At 46.0% G+C, this 20533-nt stretch overlaps 3 protein-coding genes across 8 annotated transcripts; 2 read left to right on the top strand and 1 right to left on the bottom strand.

Moving 5' to 3' along the window:
- Positions 1–32: 32 nt before the first annotated feature.
- LOC133926350 (uncharacterized) lies at positions 33–19017 on the bottom strand. Of its 6 annotated transcripts, none has more exons than XM_062372246.1 (12): positions 18377–19014; positions 17732–17796; positions 16510–16574; positions 15640–15709; positions 15453–15551; positions 15089–15364; positions 14859–14999; positions 14712–14792; positions 1144–1836; positions 986–1057; positions 840–908; positions 33–763 (listed from the first exon to the last, which is right to left on the bottom strand). In XM_062372246.1, the coding sequence occupies exons 4-12, from the start codon at positions 15704–15706 to the stop codon at positions 33–35; spliced, it is 2229 nt and encodes a 742-aa protein (XP_062228230.1). In that variant the 5' UTR covers positions 15707–15709; positions 16510–16574; positions 17732–17796; positions 18377–19014. The 6 variants fall into 6 exon arrangements, with proteins under 6 accessions (XP_062228230.1, XP_062228229.1, XP_062228231.1 ...); XM_062372245.1 differs by having other exon boundaries at positions 15640–15706; positions 18377–19013; XM_062372247.1 differs by lacking the exon at positions 16510–16574 and having other exon boundaries at positions 15640–15706; positions 18377–19015.
- On the top strand, positions 4352–6866 carry LOC133926352 (uncharacterized). Its single transcript, XM_062372254.1, has 2 exons — positions 4352–4595; positions 6117–6866. Exon 2 carries the CDS (start codon positions 6117–6119, stop codon positions 6864–6866), a length of 750 nt encoding a protein of 249 aa, XP_062228238.1. The 5' UTR covers positions 4352–4595.
- Positions 7079–14467, top strand: LOC133926351 (uncharacterized). Its single transcript, XM_062372253.1, has 3 exons — positions 7079–8336; positions 13173–13238; positions 14252–14467. The coding sequence occupies exons 1-3, from the start codon at positions 7100–7102 to the stop codon at positions 14296–14298; spliced, it is 1350 nt and encodes a 449-aa protein (XP_062228237.1). The 5' UTR covers positions 7079–7099; the 3' UTR covers positions 14299–14467.
- Positions 19018–20533: the final 1516 nt, after the last annotated feature.

Here is a 20533-nt window from a genome sequence, read left to right as displayed (position 1 = left end):
CCTTGCAGGATAACGCTATTCTCAAACTGCCTTCAGCGTTCGCTCCCCTCGACCCAAACAGCGGCCACCTCTGAAGTGGCCGGCACGTTATAAGTTCTCTGGTCCAACCTATGGTCAAGGTTCAGTGTCACATGATAGTCATCAAGGTCCTGAACCTGTCCCATACTCCGGAGTTGTTCAGAGTACGGGTTGCCACGCAGTATGCCAACCAGCTTTCTGATGACATCCTTGTCTTGCTGGTACTGCTCTTCGCGACAGCGGCGATACCGAAGCTCTAGACTGGGATCATCATCGTAGAAGTAAAGCTCCAGGTGCTTGGGTTCCGAACCATCTCTACCGAACGACCGTATGTTATGGTACATTTGGCCGTGGGCACGAAACGTGTAGATACCATGTTTTCTCATATCAGTGGTCTCACTGTCAAGATGACAGTAAAGTGACGTGAATGAGAAATGACCATTGAAAAACCTAATGTTGTCACGAAAGTGCCTAGCGTCAGCATCTGCACTCGACCAAAGCCTCATGAGCTCGGGTGGTGTATCTGTGGTGGATAATTTAATTTTTCCATTACGGCAGCAGAACCCCTTTGTCTCATGCTCAAACTTCTTTGCATTGCAATATTGGCAGTTTTCAACAGGCTTTAGCATGTGCGTGGCTGAGGGTATATTGCTGTACACGTGGTCGTACGTATCAGGTACGCTAGAGATAGAGGTAGAGTCATCGTCAGCTTGATCGAATTCGACATCCTCGTTGATATCCCTGTCTGAAGATATTTTTAGCATCATAGTTAGATAAGGCTATACAAGATATGGACACAAGACGAAAAATATCAAAAGTACCTTGACCACCGAACATGTAGCCCTCCTCATCTTCGGAGTCCTCCTCGAATATGACGCCATCATCATCACCTGTCACGGTAATATAAATTTTTATGAGGGTCTGAATTTCATTTGAAATATAAAATGAATACAGTCAAGGAAACTACCGTCGTCGTTAACTGGTGGCCGTGTTGGAGGCATGGCGGCGTTGTTAGTATCAGGGGTTGCAGGGGTATCTTCTGTCAATACAACACGAGTACTGTACTTAAGGATCTATATTTTGTATTGGAATTTGGTGAAAGCTGAATGCAAGTACGAACATTACCGTTGTTAATGAGGATTGATTGTGTTGGAGGTTCTGAACCATTGATATCTTCTGCGCATACAGTTGGACTTTCTTGTGTCAAGTCAGACCGTTTCTTTGTTGGCGTTTTTGCAAAGTGCTCGTTACGACGGGCTAACAATGCTTGCCTTTCTCCAGGTGTTACGCGTTGTATACGTGATCTTTGACTGGCAGCCATATTGGGAATCTCCACGTCCGGCATCTGATCACAAGCTGACTGGATGTAAATAGGGGTACCTGTGACCGCAGGAATCGACCAATCACGTGTGACTGTGGATCCATGTGGACCGGATGCATCCACAGTGAGTGGCACAACCTCAGGGACATACATTGGGTTCTGCATGGCAATGGAATCTTGGCTTAGAGTGTTGCGGCGCAAATCTTTCAATGCTTTTTCGTGATCTCTCTTTGCTTGCTTGTCTTCAGGCGTCACATTTGCATAATGCACCCTCTGATGCATGCGCATTATTTCAATTTTTTCTGGGGTGTTGCGACGTAATGCGTATCTAGCCTTATCACGATCACGTCTTGCTTGTCTCTGCTCTGGTGTCATATTTGCATAACGTGCCCTATACCTTGCACGGCTTGCTTCGATTTGCTCTGTTGTTAGTTCTTGTCTGTGAGCAATTTCACAAGTACGCCGTGATTGCCTCGCATTAGAAGCACTCTTATTTCCTGGGATGAAATCACATGCCATTATAATAAATAGCTGAGCGCCCGTGCATTAATTGAATTCGAAAGTATGCATGATGTAGAACTTAGGTCAAGTGTATTTAAAGAAATATTTTTAATATATATATATATATATATATATATATATATAATTATGATAAAAATCATGGAATTTCATAAAAAATTTCGTGGGATTTGTATTGTAGTATCTTGTAATTACTAATGAAGTATATTTAAAGTGATAAAGAAGTATAACACACGTGTAAAAGTGGTATATGAGAGGTGGGAGTACATACACCCAGGAGTACATACTAGTTTTCCTATATATATATATATATATATATATATATATATATATATATATATATATATATATATATATATATAAGAGATGTCTACGTAAGACGGCAAGGACAACAAGGGTCCAGCCTATAGAAGTATAACAGTCCACGCCAACAGAGGAACGAACAAGAAATAATAGCAGGACATTCAAGGTTTATACAGGATAACTCAAGGGACCATGTACGAACTTTAAGTATGCATGATGTAGAACTTAGGTCAAGTGTATTTAAAGAAATATTTTTAATATATATATATATATAGGAAAACTAATATGTACTCCTGGGTGTATGTACTCTCACCTCTCATATACCAATTTACACATGTGTTATACTTCTTTATCACTTTAAATATACTTCATTAGTAATTATAAGATACTATAATGCAAATTGCACGAATTTTTTTATGAAATTCCATGATTTTTTATCATAATTTGTGTATATACTTCTTTTATGTATAAAAAAGAGTATATAGCAAAAATGAAAGGCTAACATTGAATTTTTTTCATACAACTCATATTGGAGTATCTTATAATTAGTATTAGAGTATACTAAAAATGATAAAAGGGTATAAAGTGTTTGTTTAGGTGGTATATTGCATGTGGGAGTACATACTCCTAGAAGTATAGAATATGTGTCCTATATATATATATATATATATATATATATATATATATATATATGTATATGTATGGCAAGAGATGTCTACGTAGGCCGGCAAGGCCAACAAGGGTCCAACCTATAGAAGTATAACAGTCCACGCCAACAAAGGAACGAACAAGAAATAATAGCAGGACATTCAAGGTTTATACAGGATAACTCAAGGGACCATGTACGAATATTTTAAGTAGTGGAGATGTAATGTGACGCCCGTTTTCCTTGTCGCGGCCCAGCCCAGCAGTCGCCCGCTTCCAGCCCAGCCCACCCCGTCCGCGCGCCGCTGCCCAGTGGGGCCCGCCAGTCAGCTCCGTCGTCTCCGCATCGCCCCGCAGCCCCGCGCGCGCCGTATCCGAACCGAACCCGCAGCTGCCGCGCGCCGAATCCGATTTCGCCGCGCCGTCCGCCCTACGCGCTGCGCCCCGCAACAAACCGCGCCTGCCTCGCCCATATATTCCCAGCAGCGCCGCCTTCTTTCCCCCTGCACACGCGCAAGAACACCCGAGAAGCCGAGCGCCATAGCCGCCGCCGTCGCCGAGCCATCCGCCGCGCCAAGCCCTCCCCGCCGCGTCCGAGCTCGCCGCCAGCTTCGCAGTAGCGGGAGGAACTCGTTTTGCTGCTCGCCGAAGTCTCTCCGCCGCCGGACCGAGTTCTCTCCGCTCGCCGGTAAGCGCCGCCGCCCTTCACCGTTGCTAGCAGCGCCCGAAGCTTCCCGCGGCCAACTAACCCCCCCCTCCGGCACCTTATGTCCCCCAGGAAGCTTCCCCGCCCGTCGGATTCGCCTCTCCGCCGTCGCAGCCGGGTCCCCGTCGACTTCCGAGCGCCGCCGCCCGCCATTGTCGTCGCCCGTCGCCGTCAAGACCTCCCCGGCCGTCGACAAGCACCCGGTGAGCTTCCCCGTGCCCTCCCCGTTCGGTTGCGCCTTTTTCCCGAAGAGTTGGCGGTCGGTAGCGTTAGATTGCGTTTCTCCGGCGATCCTCCGGCGAGATCCGAGGCGGCGCCGCCGTGTTCCGATCGCCGCCGGCCTGTTTTTCCCCCAATCAATCTCAGCCGTCGGATCCCCTTTGAACGCTCCTGATTAGATCGCAAATACCCCTTCGCAACCCAGTAGGAAGCCGCCACGTGTCCTCTTTATCCAGTCAGCAGTCAAGACACCTCAGCGCGCCACGTGGATGTCCCTGTCCTACGTGGCAGAGCCCAGTCAGCAGTGGATGCCCAGTCAGCAGCCCAGTCAGCCTGTGACGTCAGCATTGCGCATTAATTAGGATTTTCAGTATAAAAAGAATTCCACCTATTCTCGGAAAATAGGGAGATTTGCAAGGAGACCCCTAGGCTTCACTGTTTTTGCATTTAGGCCCTTAGATAGTTCTGGATAATTGCAATTTGGCCCCTGGACTATAGGATAATTGCAATTAGGCCCCTGGATTTTAGGGTAATTATGTTTAGGTCCCTGAACTTTGCACTTAAGCCTCTAGAGCTATCTGTTTTACAATTTAGACCCTGCAAACTTTCAGAAAAGTCCCTGTAGAGTAGAATTAGTGTAACTTTTCCATACGACCTCCGATTTAGGTGATTTTCGCGCCCCCGAGATCGTAGCAGCGTGTACTTTCCGTTCATAGCCTTTTTAGAGTTAGTTTCTCCTGTTTAGTGTGTTGTATTTAGCTGTTTTGTTATTTCTTTCCGGTGTGTTCTTCGGCTTAGGAGGAGAGCAGAGTGACAGCATTCAAGACCAAGTTTTCGAAGATTCTGAGCAGCCAACTTACGAAGGCAAGTGTCCTTGATCACCTTGATTTAACCATAGATCATTATAGTTTACTTTTCCTTAGTTGCATGCTTGTCTAATTTTGAATCCCATGAATAGGGTTTACTAGAATTTGTATGGCCCTTCCTTGTAGCCTTTTTGGGGTTTTGGGTCTTGTAAAAGGGTAGTTATGCTAGTGCAGTCATGGATTAGAATCATTATGAATTTTGATTAATAACTATGGAACAAGTTCTTGGGAGAATTGATAATCTTGTAGTAACTTGAATTTAGGGATCCCAACTGGATGGCTAGTATGTGGTGGAGCTATACAGCAGGGTTTGGGTATGTTCTTGTGTGGGATCCTAAGGACCGGTTCTTGGAGTCTGTAACCCGGCAAAACAGCACAACCATGAGGCCTATATGGGTACGGCCTGGCTAAGTAATTAGTGTTCTTCGCATTCTGTAAGCACCAATGGTTGGTTCGGTGGCACAAGAGGGGGCCTCTGCAGTGGATGGGATCCCTGTTAGCGGTGAAACCTTAGTGGGTGCTTATAGATGTGAAGATACTTTGTAACAGCCTTGTAGTGAGACCCCGGCCATACACCCCGGAAGTGTAAGGCAAAAAGGGAATCACGACCCGTGGGTAAAGTGTGCAAACTCTGCAGAGTAAATAACTGATCGATCAGCCGTGCTCACGGTCAAGAGCGGCTTGGACTTCTTCAGGATTAGATGGGAACTTTAAGGGTTGGTTTGGGTAGTCGGGTGGTGGTACTCCCGATGAGTCGGTAGCCGGATATGGGATATCTGGTGAGTCTGGTAGTCGGATGGAATCCGATGAGTTATGTTCTTACATTGTTGAATAAAAATCTAGTAAATAGGATTGCTAGGTTGTTTGAGTCTGTTTTGGCTGAGCATAGTCGCAGTAAATTCCCAAGTTGAACTTTCCTTGTCAATAGCCTGCATGTCATATTTTTCCTCCACTTGCTGAGTACTTTATGTACTCACGCTTGCCTTTTCCCTACCCTCGGATGCTGCTCAGAAGGTGAAGTCTTCGAGGAAGTCCCGGGCGAGGACGCTGATTTCTAGAAGGAAGAAGGCGTTGATTGAAGACCATGTCCTAGGCTGGTGTTTCCCCCGGACAACGCCTGTGGATGGATGGGTGTTCCGCTGCCAATTGAAGATTTATTAGTATTTTCTTTCAGACCTACGGGTCCTTTTGTAAGGATTGTTTGCGTTATTTGAGACACAGTTTATGTTATCACTAATGACGTCGCTGCATGTATGTAAACTTGATCCTGGCATACATGTGGAATACATCTGGTTGTTTCCTTTAAAACCGGGTGTGACAGAAGTGGTATCAGAGCCGTGTTGACCGTAGGACGCAAGCCTAGTTAGAAATGGTCGATATTAAGGACTGAGTTTTGCAGAAAAAAAAGAGGGGGTTTTAAAAATTCTTTTACTCCACCAGTGTTATTGTCCTCCCTTCCTTGGCCCTTGTTTATAAATCTTTAAAATGTTTACTGATTTTCACTTCTTCAAAATTTTAGATGGCCCGCACGAGACTGACAGCCCGCAAGCAAGTGGGAGGCTTCACCCCTGCAAGAGCTACCTCAGACGTCACATGGGCACATCAGGCACCTGCAGAGTTCCACACCACCGGACTGCATGCGGGAGAGTTACCCCGCAAACTCTGGTCGATCCTCAAAGGCTTGGGGTATCAGGAGGCCCCGGTCTACAAGGGGGTCAGGACGCCACTGAGCAACAATGGATATTCTTGGATGGTGGAGGTGGCTATCTACGAGAAGATCCCAGATGGCGACGGATGCAAGGTACGGAGGATCCATGCAGCCATCGCTCCGAGGGAGAGTTTTGCTGCCGGGATTGGCGATGCCGCTCGCCAGGCCCTGGCAGTGCTTTGTGCAGAGTACCATGGCATTCTTCAGACCACCCCCTACCACTACTACCCTCAGCGGGCCAGTGGTAGCCTGGAAGTCACCTTCGCCCCCTCCAACAGAGAAGGTGATGCAAGATTGGTGGAGCAGGTTCGCTTCACGGATATCCTGACACGGGAGCTGGACGGAGCCCTCGACGAGTTACACGATACACACCTGAGGCTCGCCGAAGCTGAAGCAAGAATTCGAGATCTGCAAGCAAAGATGTCAGAGGATTCGGAGGAGGAGCCAGAGGAGAGGCCTGACCCGGAGCTGCCACACTCTCCTTCCCGCAAGAGGCTCCGCCTGGAAGCTGCTATACGGATTTCACCTCAAGATTTGTCAGAGGGTGGCGACAGTTCCTAGGCAGTAGTTTCCCTAATAATAGTCAGGATCGTTAGAGTCGTTGTTTAGTGTGATGTTTGCTTAGTGCTTTGCTTTGAGTTAGTTGTTAAGGTTGCTTAGTTAGTGTCGGTGTGGTGTCTTTCGCTATTGTTTCCCCTATCAATCAATCAATAAATCAGATTTGAGTTTGCCTTTATATTTCATCTGTTTTTGCCCTACTCTCGAGCTCAATCGCATAATCTTGCAATCGCCAGATGGTGAACATGAGGAACCCGAATGGTGCTGGTGCTAACCGAAACAACACCGAAGACAACAATCCAAATGCTCACCCCCAGGATGACAACCAGGACACGTTCCCCTCCTGGAGCAGGCGGACCAATCGGAATGGGGTGGATGCGATGCAGATGATGGCTGCGCAGACTCAGATCCTGCAAGGATTAGCACAGACAGTGGCGAGACTCCAACAAGCGCCCCCAGTTCATCAGGCCCCGCCACCACAGATGCAGCCACAAAACAAGTTGAAGGAATTCCTGAGCACCAAACCTCCCGTCTTCGCGCAAGCAGTAGAGCCGATGGACGCAGATGATTGGCTCAGGGCAATTGAAAGCAAGCTGCAAATATCTCAATGCGCCGGCAGAGAGAAAGTCCTATTTGCTTCACACCAACTTGTGGGACCCGCGTCGGAATGGTGGACGGCGTACACAGCTGCCCACGAGGACCCACAGGAGATTAACTGGAGAGAATTCAAGGACAGTTTCAGGAAGCACCATGTGCCAGAAGGAGAAGTGAAGCTGAAACGCAGGGAGTTCTTGGCATTAAAGCAAGGCTCCAGGTCGGTGCGCGAGTACCTCACCAAGTTCACGCAGCTGTCTCGCTACGCCCCTGAAGATGTGAACACGGATGAGAAGAGGCAAGATTGCTTTTTGGAGGGTCTAAACTCGGGACTCAATTACTCCCTTTCGGTCTGTGAGTATGCAAGTTTCCAGAAGCTGGTTGATAGAGCATTTATTCTGGAAAAGAAGGAGCAGAATATAAATGAAGAACGCAAGAGGATGATGCCTGGACAGTCTTCAGGCAGCAATGTCCGTCCCCGTTTCAACCCACCCCCTCTAGGACAGGTGTATCGTCAGTCTGGCCAGAACCAACAACAGAGAGCACCTAACCAGGCTTCAGGGACCTTTAATCAGCCAAAGCAGCAGTTCCAGCAGCAGCAACGCCCGACTAATCCGGCCTCACGCCCGGTGAACCAGAATCAGCAGCAGCAAGGCCGCACTGGCCAAGGGACCAATACCATCGGCCCATGTTTCAGTTGTGGGAATTTTGGACATCTCGCTAACAGGTGTCCTAGGAAGCAGCAGGCTCAAGCTAACCAACAGCAGCAGAATCGCACCGGAGGGCAGCAACAGCAGCAATATCGTCAGAACTTCATGAGCGGGCGAGTCAACCACGTCGCAGCAGAGGATGCTCAAGACTCCCCAGATGTGGTGCTTGGTATGTTCCCCGCCAACTCCCACCTTGCTACAGTCTTATTTGATTCCGGAGCCACACACTCTTTTGTTTCAACTAAGTTCGTAGAAAAACACAAGCTGCCCACAGCCATAATGAAAAGCCGATTGTTAGTTAGCTCTCCAGGAGGAGAGATGGAATCAAGATATGTGTGCCCTAAGGTAAACCTGACCATAGAAGGAATAGAGTTTCCTACAAACCTTATCGTCCTGGAATCAAAAGGGATAGATATCATTTTGGGGATGGATTGGTTAGCCAAGTATAATGGAGTAATAGGATGTGCCACCAAGACAGTTCAGTTAACACATACCTGCGGCACCAAGGTGGAGTTCAAGGCCACAGCAGAATCCGGAGGAAATGTAAAGCTCAACCAAGCCAAGGCAGTAGAAGAAGTCAGGATAGTTAATGAATTCCCGGACGTCTTCCCCGAGGAACTGCCAGGTATGCCACCAGATCGAGACATTGAGTTTGTTATTGAATTAGTACCTGCCACTGCCCCCATATATAAAAGGCCTTACCGTATGGATGCTAATCAATTGGCTGAGCTCAAGGAGCAAATCCAAGAGTTATTAGATAAGGGGTTCATTCGTCCTAGTACTTCACCCTGGGGAGCCCCGGTTATCTTTGTGCCAAAGAAAGATGGAACCCAAAGGATGTGCATTGATTATCGTGCACTTAATGAGGTGACCATTAAGAATAAGTACCCCTTGCCTCGAATTGAGGATTTGTTTGATCAGTTAAAAGGAGCAGGTGTCTTCTCCAAGATTGACCTACGGTCGGGGTACCATCAGCTAAAGATCCGAGCCTCGGATATCCCTAAAACTGCTTTTGTCACCCGCTATGGTCTGTACGAGTTTACAGTGATGTCTTTTGGATTGACCAATGCCCCAGCATACTTCATGTATCTCATGAACAAGGTTTTCATGGATTATCTAGACAAGTTTGTAGTGGTGTTCATCGATGATATCCTGGTCTTCTCGAAGAATGAGGAAGAACACGAGGAGCACTTGAGAATGGTTTTGCAGAAACTCAGGGAGAATCAGTTATATGCCAAGATGAGTAAATGTGAGTTTTGGTTGTCAGAGGTGTCCTTCTTGGGACATATCATCTCGGCAGGAGGAGTAGCCGTAGACCCTAGTAAGGTAACGGAGGTTCTAAATTGGAAGCCACCACAGACTGTCTCGGAAATTCGGAGTTTTCTGGGTTTGGCGGGATACTATCGCCGTTTCATAGAGGGATTTTCCAAGATCGCCAAACCAATGACAGAGTTGTTGGAGAAAGGAAAGGAATTCAAATGGACCACTGCACGAGAGGCCAGCTTCCATGAACTTAAGAAGAGACTAACCACTGCCCCAGTGTTAGTTATGCCTGACACCCAGAAGCCATTCTCGGTGTACTGTGATGCCTCGCGGCAAGGGTTAGGGTGTGTGCTAATGCAAGAGGGCCATGTGATAGCCTATGCCTCAAGGCAATTGAGGAAGCACGAGGAGAACTACCCTACCCATGATTTGGAACTAGCAGCTGTGGTTCATGCACTCAAGATATGGAGACATTACCTGATTGGGCAGAGGTGTGAGATCTTCTCTGATCATAAAAGTTTGAAGTATATCTTCACCCAACCTGACCTTAACCTTAGACAGCGTAGATGGTTGGAACTTATCAAGGATTATAACCTAGGAATCAACTATCACCCAGGAAAGGCAAATGTGGTAGCAGACGCCCTGAGCAGAAAGGCTTATGTTAGGATGATGACCCTACGGGAAAGACAGCCTGGACTGTGTAGCGAGTTTGAAAAACTTAACCTGGGTATTGTGTCCAATACAGAAGCAGTTGTGATGGAGGTGGATTCTACACTAGACCAGGACATAAGAAGAGGTCAGAAGGAAGACGAGAAAATATTGGAGATCAAACAACTCATTAAAAGGGACAAGGCCCCAGGATTTACGGAGGATGAGCAGGGAGTGGTGTGGTACAAGGGAAGGATATGTGTTCCGAACATTAGAACTATTCGAGAAACAATTTTAAGAGAAGCCCATGACTCAGCTTATTCTATTCACCCTGGAAGCACTAAGATGTATCAGGACCTCAAGGATCAATATTGGTGGTACGGGATGAAACGTGAAGTAGCGGAATATGTGGCCCTATGTGATACCTGCCAGCGAGTCAAAGCTGAACATCAGAGGCCTGCCGGATTACTCCAACCATTAAGAGTACCCGAATGGAAGTGGGAGGAGATTGGTATGGATTTTATAGTGGGATTGCCCCGAACCCAATCCGGGTACGATTCTATATGGGTTATAGTGGACCGGCTGACCAAGGTCGCTCACTTTATACCAGTCAAGGAGACATACAAGGGGCAAAAGCTCGCAGAATTGTACATGTCTAGGATCGTGTGTTTGCATGGGGTACCCAAGAGGATAGTATCTGATCGTGGTACCCAGTTCACCTCACGATTTTGGCAACGACTGCACGAGTCTATGGACACCAGATTGGACTTCAGCTCTGCCTACCACCCACAGACCGATGGGCAGACAGAAAGAACCAACCAGATTCTAGAGGATATGCTGAGGGCATGCGCCTTAAAGAATGGGAAGAGTTGGGATAAGAACCTCCCATATGCAGAATTCTCATATAATAACAGTTACCAAGCCAGCCTGAAGATGGCCCCTTTTGAGGCACTATACGGAAGAAAGTGCAGGACCCCACTATTCTGGAATCAAACCGGAGAGAGCCAAGTGTTTGGCCCAGAAGTCTTAAGGGACGCAGAAAGGCAAGTGCAGGAAATCCGGGACAACTTGCGGACCGCACAATCTAGGCAAAAGAGTTATGCCGACAATCGACGTCGAGAGATGATCTTTGAGGTTGGAGACTTCGTATATCTCAAGGTTTCCCCGATCAGAGGTCTTCGCAGATTCAAAGTCAAGGGTAAGCTAGCACCTCGATACATTGGACCCTTCCAAATATTGGAAAGGAGAGGGGAAGTGGCCTATCAACTAAATCTACCACCTCAGCTCTCTGGTGTGCACAATGTCTTTCATATCTCGCAACTGAAGAAATGCCTGAGAGTCCCGGAAGAGCAGCTGCCCATGGAGGAACTGAATATTCAGGAGGATCTGTCCTATTCAGAATACCCGGTCAAGATTCTCGAAATATCTGAACGGGTTACTCGGAACAAAAGGCTCCGAATGTGTAAAGTACAATGGAAGCATCACTCAGAAGCAGAAGCTACATGGGAAAGAGAAGATGATCTTATAGCAGAATTTCCCGGCCTTTTTCCCGATCTTTCCGAATCTCGAGGGCGAGATTCATCCTAAGGGGGGTAGGTTTGTGACGCCCGTTTTCCTTGTCGCGGCCCAGCCCAGCAGTCGCCCGCTTCCAGCCCAGCCCACCCCGTCCGCGCGCCGCTGCCCAGTGGGGCCCGCCAGTCAGCTCCGTCGTCTCCGCATCGCCCCGCAGCCCCGCGCGCGCCGTATCCGAACCGAACCCGCAGCTGCCGCGCGCCGAATCCGATTTCGCCGCGCCGTCCGCCCTACGCGCTGCGCCCCGCAACAAACCGCGCCTGCCTCGCCCATATATTCCCAGCAGCGCCGCCTTCTTTCCCCCTGCACACGCGCAAGAACACCCGAGAAGCCGAGCGCCATAGCCGCCGCCGTCGCCGAGCCATCCGCCGCGCCAAGCCCTCCCCGCCGCGTCCGAGCTCGCCGCCAGCTTCGCAGTAGCGGGAGGAACTCGTTTTGCTGCTCGCCGAAGTCTCTCCGCCGCCGGACCGAGTTCTCTCCGCTCGCCGGTAAGCGCCGCCGCCCTTCACCGTTGCTAGCAGCGCCCGAAGCTTCCCGCGGCCAACTAACCCCCCCTCCGGCACCTTATGTCCCCCAGGAAGCTTCCCCGCCCGTCGGATTCGCCTCTCCGCCGTCGCAGCCGGGTCCCCGTCGACTTCCGAGCGCCGCCGCCCGCCATTGTCGTCGCCCGTCGCCGTCAAGACCTCCCCGGCCGTCGACAAGCACCCGGTGAGCTTCCCCGTGCCCTCCCCGTTCGGTTGCGCCTTTTTCCCGAAGAGTTGGCGGTCGGTAGCGTTAGATTGCGTTTCTCCGGCGATCCTCCGGCGAGATCCGAGGCGGCGCCGCCGTGTTCCGATCGCCGCCGGCCTGTTTTTCCCCCAATCAATCTCAGCCGTCGGATCCCCTTTGAACGCTCCTGATTAGATCGCAAATACCCCTTCGCAACCCAGTAGGAAGCCGCCACGTGTCCTCTTTATCCAGTCAGCAGTCAAGACACCTCAGCGCGCCACGTGGATGTCCCTGTCCTACGTGGCAGAGCCCAGTCAGCAGTGGATGCCCAGTCAGCAGCCCAGTCAGCCTGTGACGTCAGCATTGCGCATTAATTAGGATTTTCAGTATAAAAAGAATTCCACCTATTCTCGGAAAATAGGGAGATTTGCAAGGAGACCCCTAGGCTTCACTGTTTTTGCATTTAGGCCCTTAGATAGTTCTGGATAATTGCAATTTGGCCCCTGGACTATAGGATAATTGCAATTAGGCCCCTGGATTTTAGGGTAATTATGTTTAGGTCCCTGAACTTTGCACTTAAGCCTCTAGAGCTATCTGTTTTACAATTTAGACCCTGCAAACTTTCAGAAAAGTCCCTGTAGAGTAGAATTAGTGTAACTTTTCCATACGACCTCCGATTTAGGTGATTTTCGCGCCCCCGAGATCGTAGCAGCGTGTACTTTCCGTTCATAGCCTTTTTAGAGTTAGTTTCTCCTGTTTAGTGTGTTGTATTTAGCTGTTTTGTTATTTCTTTCCGGTGTGTTCTTCGGCTTAGGAGGAGAGCAGAGTGACAGCATTCAAGACCAAGTTTTCGAAGATTCTGAGCAGCCAACTTACGAAGGCAAGTGTCCTTGATCACCTTGATTTAACCATAGATCATTATAGTTTACTTTTCCTTAGTTGCATGCTTGTCTAATTTTGAATCCCATGAATAGGGTTTACTAGAATTTGTATGGCCCTTCCTTGTAGCCTTTTTGGGGTTTTGGGTCTTGTAAAAGGGTAGTTATGCTAGTGCAGTCATGGATTAGAATCATTATGAATTTTGATTAATAACTATGGAACAAGTTCTTGGGAGAATTGATAATCTTGTAGTAACTTGAATTTAGGGATCCCAACTGGATGGCTAGTATGTGGTGGAGCTATACAGCAGGGTTTGGGTATGTTCTTGTGTGGGATCCTAAGGACCGGTTCTTGGAGTCTGTAACCCGGCAAAACAGCACAACCATGAGGCCTATATGGGTACGGCCTGGCTAAGTAATTAGTGTTCTTCGCATTCTGTAAGCACCAATGGTTGGTTCGGTGGCACAAGAGGGGGCCTCTGCAGTGGATGGGATCCCTGTTAGCGGTGAAACCTTAGTGGGTGCTTATAGATGTGAAGATACTTTGTAACAGCCTTGTAGTGAGACCCCGGCCATACACCCCGGAAGTGTAAGGCAAAAAGGGAATCACGACCCGTGGGTAAAGTGTGCAAACTCTGCAGAGTAAATAACTGATCGATCAGCCGTGCTCACGGTCAAGAGCGGCTTGGACTTCTTCAGGATTAGATGGGAACTTTAAGGGTTGGTTTGGGTAGTCGGGTGGTGGTACTCCCGATGAGTCGGTAGCCGGATATGGGATATCTGGTGAGTCTGGTAGTCGGATGGAATCCGATGAGTTATGTTCTTACATTGTTGAATAAAAATCTAGTAAATAGGATTGCTAGGTTGTTTGAGTCTGTTTTGGCTGAGCATAGTCGCAGTAAATTCCCAAGTTGAACTTTCCTTGTCAATAGCCTGCATGTCATATTTTTCCTCCACTTGCTGAGTACTTTATGTACTCACGCTTGCCTTTTCCCTACCCTCGGATGCTGCTCAGAAGGTGAAGTCTTCGAGGAAGTCCCGGGCGAGGACGCTGATTTCTAGAAGGAAGAAGGCGTTGATTGAAGACCATGTCCTAGGCTGGTGTTTCCCCCGGACAACGCCTGTGGATGGATGGGTGTTCCGCTGCCAATTGAAGATTTATTAGTATTTTCTTTCAGACCTACGGGTCCTTTTGTAAGGATTGTTTGCGTTATTTGAGACACAGTTTATGTTATCACTAATGACGTCGCTGCATGTATGTAAACTTGATCCTGGCATACATGTGGAATACATCTGGTTGTTTCCTTTAAAACCGGGTGTGACATGTAAGAACCTAGATGTTGGCATGTGTCAAAACAAGTAAGAATATGAGTATTTGTTGAGCGTGTGTTTCAAAGTTCTATCATTACAAGGCCCCACTTTTATATTTTGAATGTGAATATGCAAATATAGAAGCAGATAACCGTTCAATGTACCTAGAGACCCACTTGGAGTCTGAGTCAATTCCATTATATTGTCTAGGCCATGAATATCACCAGATGGTGTAGTAAAGTCACCTGCACCATATTCAACAAAACTTTAGACAACTTTACATGACTTCGCATTGAAATTTAAATACAAACCTGCATGAGCTAGGGATTCCCAATAACTACTCTCGCCAGGAGGCATATTTTCCTTGTTGCATGCGGTGGGTTGCTCAAAAAACGTTGACTTTGTCGTACCACTTATCGGCGTACATGACTCCGTAACAACATTGGGGATGCCTACAAACATAATGAACCAAAATTTGATGCACTAATTTGTTAAATCAAGTAGATATTATGCTTGCAAGTAATTTGTATGGGCACAACACCTCTTGCATTTGGAGTGCATCCTAGTTCGGGAAGCGCGGATTGCCCTGATCCCATTTGATCGTTCTGAAAAGTCACTGATTGATGCTTATCGACATCTACAAATGCGGCTTCAGCTTTCTTTCGCCGATATGCTTCACGACGCTTCTTTAGTATTTCATCTTTTTTCAGCACATACCGGTCCCTATCTCTTTGCCTCTTACGTTCTCTTGCATCTACGAGTGGTGGTTGTGTATCGGATGTCATAGATCCACCAACATTGCTATTGTTGTCACCAGCTAAAAAGGTACAACATGTAGTTGATCAACATGTAGTTAGTTATGGAGTATGAGACGGGATCTTTTCAAAGTAGTTGATCAACATTACCTGTGTTTGGGGTGTTGGTTAGGTAATTGAATGGCGAACGACCACCGCCTCGTTTCGAAGACGCCATAGATCCACCAACATTGCTATTGTGGTCACCAGCTAAAAAGGTACAACATGTAGTTGATCAACATGTAGTTAGTTATGGAGTATGAGACGGGATCTTTTCAAAGTAGCTGATCAACATTACCTGTGTTTGGGGTGTTGGTTAGGTCCTTGAATGGCGAACGACCACCGCCTCGTTTCGAAGACGCCATCTGCTATGAAGACAACAAAGGACCAATATTCCATTACAAGGTATGTATACTGCCAAGTGGAAAAGGGGAAACCATTGAACACCTAAGATGCTAAAATAAACAAAAGAGAGCATCGACAGGAGATGCCTGTAATTTATTTGTGTTTGCTGCTAATTTCTAAACCATGGTAAAAATTGTATGCTTATTTTCCTTATAAACTTGTAGCTCTGTTTATAGCTAGTAGCATCAAAGCTGTATTTAGAAACCAGTAGAGACGCATTCAACTCATGCTGCAAATAGACTTATAGTAACTCATGTTAATCACATACACAAAACAGTAATGAAGGTAGAAAGTATGATTTTTGCCCTAAATAAGATAGTTTAGACTGATATAGAAAAAAAAATCAAATCTGCAGATCTGACAGCAGGTACATGTTTTCTATGTTTACATGAATCAAGTAAATCACACTACTAATTACCTATACTTGCCATCATTCATCAAGAACATCATAATAATAGGAATGTGAAAACTGAAACGGCCGTCTGTGAAATGTCATCAGAACAATAATCTTGCTATTGGTGTCTAAGTCATATGTCCTCATGGTTTCAAATACATGCAGAACCAGCAAATTAAGAAAAAAAAAATCACACAATTATAGAAAATTTCTAAATAACTAAATCAATCATCCAAGTGACTGGCGAATTTCAAAAGAGTTTATATTTCAGCAATAAATCAACAAAAAAGAAGATAGCAAAACAGACCAATTGCCCAAACAATTTAAGTAAATCCGAACTGTCACTCAGTCACAATTATAGAAAATTACCTTTTCTGGTATGATGCTCGATATCCCCTTTTTTCTAAAATTGAAACATCTTACTATTGTCTGGTCTGTATTATGTCAGAAAATAAGGAATCAGCAGCAGCAGACAGATTGAACGCATGAGCATATTCTGAATTTTCGATGCTCAAATCAAAAGAAATATGTAACACTGTCTTTATAAGTTCTCTGGCCTTCCAATTGCTACCAGACAGCAAGCATATGGAAGTTTGGAGAAAACGCCAACTTCACAGACACTCGCAACTGAATACCTAAAAGGGCTTACATACCAAAAGTTTGCAGATTAAGGAATGAAAAACACTTTCTTTCTGGAGCATCAGAGGTGAAAAATCACCCACATTTCTATATAGACTCAAAAGAGAACAACAATGTATCTGTTCTTTCTTCTTGAAAACCCAAAAGAGAACAAAGCATGTGGAAACAAATGAACTAAAGAGTTTGTATATTAGCCATCCAACTATCCGGATACCCAGGCATTGTAATACCACTAATATTGTCGAAATAGTGATTCTACAAACTAACCTTCTCCACAGTGTGTAGTGGCAAAAACATTTATCAAACAGGAAGCAAACCTAGCCTCTAACTCAAAACTCAACATACGGAGTGTTCAGCAAATATATTCGTATAACCAACAAACAATGGGCTACCTTAAATCAGGGATGCGACTCTAACTACTTTTATGTCTTTTTTCCCTAGAATTCGTCGCATCTACAAGAACTTCTGGATTACAGTAAATCAGTGCCACCTAGCCTCCATCGTGATAATAGTATTTCCACCTTGTGCATCCAAGAATAGGATCCAGTTTACTTGCCTAAGGTACTTTCTCTCCTTAGTTGAACCATGCCAACAGAATTTGTGTAATCAAATAAGACGTTAAAGCTCAGCTATCGGACAGTTATAAGAAAAACTGGAGACTGTAAAGAGATTTCTTATTTTTGGATGTCGAGTTAAAGATGCATAATTGGGACACTTTAATAATGATAATCTCAGGTTAACCACTTCCATAGTTCGTAGACACTCCATATTTTTTTCTTAGAACTACAAAGTATGTTCTGTCTCATTTCGCAGGGATACCCAACTTACCAGAGGTGCATCCCGAGAAAAAAAAAATTCAATCCAAAGAGAAAAAGGAAACTGTGCTAAAAATAAAGGTTTCTTACAGGTCATACAAAGTAGATCACCATCTCCATAACAATCAGAAAGTTACCTCTTTGTTGGTCCTTGCTAAGACATCCCCTTCTCCTTCCACACTTCCAATATTTCAGAAGGAATCTAAAAAGGCAGAAGGGAAACATTGAGGCATAAACGAAACGAAACACCAGATCAGGCAAATAGACATACAAACACCAGATGAACCTTCTGTCTAACAAGCTCGATGTGCATCAATGCTCAGTTACGCAAATGTAGCTATGAGAGAAAATGGCTATCCGGGTTCTGTTCATCTATATAGGAATATAATGAAAATGGTGGAATACACACAATTAATGAATAGAATCTCGAAACCAATCACTACCACAACCAGGCCACTTTACACAAATTTGGCAAATGGCAAATCCAGACTGAACTCACTATAATGCGGTGTACAAAACCATAATCATCGCACATTTCATGAAAATATTGTAGCTTACATCAGAATCACTTCCGTTTCAGGTGTTAAGAAAAAAAAATCACACAAGATGGGCAAAAATTTCTATCAGGAATGAATTATCAAGTATCTGTAAGCAGTACTACCACTACGAGATCACACATCCTAACAATTCATGATCAGATTGCCTAATTAGATTTCCAGCTTGATTCCAGAACAAATCGAACGGCAACGAAAAACTAAATTGCTGCCGAGAGAGAGATAGACCTGAATTCCTCTATGATCGCTGGTCACCAGAGGAGAGCTGGGATGAACAGATCGGATCAGAGGAGATGGTTTTCCTCGGGAGTGTCGGAGGCCTGGACGGATCGCCACTCCGCGCCCGTACAGAAGAGGCGGCGTGATTTGCTTCCGTGAAAGAACGCAGAGGGATCTACGTTGGTGCGAGGCTTCGAGACGAACCGACCGCCGGGCAGGGGAGCCGAGAGGAACTTGACCACTGAGAGGGGAAAGGGAAGGAAGAAGGCGAGAGGCTTCGGATGCACGTCGGCAGGGGATCTCCGGGCGCGCAGTGGCGCCAGAATGGTGATGAGGATCACCGGGAGGCGGAGACCTGGCGGTAGAGGGGATCACAGCAGGAGGCCGTTGTGAGGCCGTCGGCTGCAGGCAGAGGATTCACTGAGCGGGGCGCCTCTGCCGGCTTACCCTCCCCGATCGCAGGCCGCCGCCGGCAGGCAGAGGAGCCGTCTGCGCACGTGAGGGTGATCGAGCGAAATAAAAGGAAGGGGGCGTTAATTTGTTGCGGAAAAGAAAAGGATAGGGAAAGAAGGCACGGCGGTAAAAAGGGACAGACGGAAAAGCTTGAGAGCGGAAGAAAACATTGAGGTGGGAGGAAGGATTCTTACGTTTTTTTTAAGTAGGAGAGAATTGCCTAGTGAGCGGACGAATTTTCCTTATCGGCCAATGAACGGCAACGTACGTCGAATTTTGTCATTTTTTGAAACCGCCGCCTAATTTTATCAAAGTAATAAAAATAAAATATATTGTAAAGAATAATTCGATATTTGCCTTCCACACCTTTACTCTTTTGGATGTCCAAAATCACACTAAGTTTTGACGTAAGACTAGAAACGCATGTCTACATGGAAGTTTGTCCACTGATAATCAGGTGATACGGCGACCTCGTGCCAAATGTCGTTAGGACCCGTTAGCAGGTCATCGTCGACTGCTCGTGCAGAATGCAGATAGTCGCTAGCGCCTGCTGTAGATATTCATCCATCCGCATCTTCATCTGCATCTGCATCCGCCGCTCGCCTGCGGTTGCACATGGTGGCGGTAGGAGGGGACAGCACAGCTCGAGATCGGCGAATCAGTGCATCTTTTAAACCCGTTTTCCGAAGCAAATTTAGTCTAGATCACGAACCGACGCTAATAATTCGTGATATATACTAATCACGAGGCAAAGCCAAGCCGGCGATCGTTTTTATGCTTAATCACCTGCAGGAAGCTTAGACAAAAGCTGTGCTTGTCTGCGTGCGTGCGTGCGTTGTCAACGGCCAACGGACGCCGCGTAGTTCTCCATGGATCTGTCGTCGCGTGGGGATTCCAGCTACGGCCATAAATCCAGCTTCAAAATGGAACACATTCTTTGAACAAGAAAGAAAAGAACACGCGAGAAATTCGCATGAACCTCGTTTGGATTTCAGATGAAGTAGCTCAGCTCCCTCTGCCCACTACCAATGTCTTATAGCTGATGTCTAGGAGAAGAGAGGGTAAAATATTAATATTAAGAAATAAGTTTTCAATATATATATATGTATGTTTATAGTTTTTTAAGGTCTTTCGAGACAATTATTGTCTAGGATTACTTAAAGAGTTAGCGTCTTTTATAAGCTTTGCCACATCAAATTTTTACATAGATGAATACTTAATTAATACCTAAAACATAACTGAAGATGGAGCATTGAGAGAGTCCTCACGAACATAAAAAGCTCTCACGCGTTCTGAACGTGGTCCAAAATGTCCTACATCATTTTTTAGACAAAAGAAATTATTTCAACCTCTGCATCGTCATCTCGCAGAAAGTTTAGGACAACAACAATAGTTATAGATAACAGCTGGTTTTTATTACTGTAGCATACAGAGGAGAGAAGTGGGTTAGAATATAGATAAAGCTGACATGAGGAGAATTTTACTAACGTGGAAGGAAATTTTATAGAGCTAGTCTTTGAAAGAGAGGAAATAAGAGATAGTTCTAATTATTATAAGATACTAAGAATTGAGATTAAATTTTTTTAAAAATATATTGAGAGAAATAAAGATAATAGCTATTTTCTATTATTGATTATGTACTCTGGTCTGCACCATTTTTTTAATCCATTCGAGGTGAGGTAAAAGAAACCTCTAATGTCAACGGACGATCTA

This window comes from Phragmites australis, chromosome 8 (assembly GCF_958298935.1).
Source record: "Phragmites australis chromosome 8, lpPhrAust1.1, whole genome shotgun sequence".
NCBI classification, from domain to species: domain Eukaryota; kingdom Viridiplantae; phylum Streptophyta; class Magnoliopsida; order Poales; family Poaceae; genus Phragmites; species Phragmites australis.
The sequence above is the reverse complement of the archived record's forward strand: the minus strand, read 5'-3'. Positions and strand labels throughout refer to the sequence as shown.

Coding starts and splice junctions, on each gene's coding strand:
- LOC133926350 (XM_062372247.1), bottom strand. CDS start 15,706: ATGGCGTCTTCGAAACGAGGCGGTGGTCGTTCGCCATTCAAGGACCTA. Junction 15,000..15,088: donor ATGCACTCCAAATGCAAGAG/GTGTTGTGCCCA, acceptor TTATGTTTGTAG/GCATCCCCAATGTTGTTACG. Junction 1,058..1,143: donor ATCAATCCTCATTAACAACG/GTAATGTTCGTA, acceptor TTGTATTGACAG/AAGATACCCCTGCAACCCCT.
- LOC133926352 (XM_062372254.1), top strand. CDS start 6,117: ATGGCCCGCACGAGACTGACAGCCCGCAAGCAAGTGGGAGGCTTCACC.
- LOC133926351 (XM_062372253.1), top strand. CDS start 7,100: ATGGTGAACATGAGGAACCCGAATGGTGCTGGTGCTAACCGAAACAAC. Junction 8,337..13,172: donor CTCCCCAGATGTGGTGCTTG/GTATGTTCCCCG, acceptor TCTTCGGCTTAG/GAGGAGAGCAGAGTGACAGC. Junction 13,239..14,251: donor TGAGCAGCCAACTTACGAAG/GCAAGTGTCCTT, acceptor GATGCTGCTCAG/AAGGTGAAGTCTTCGAGGAA.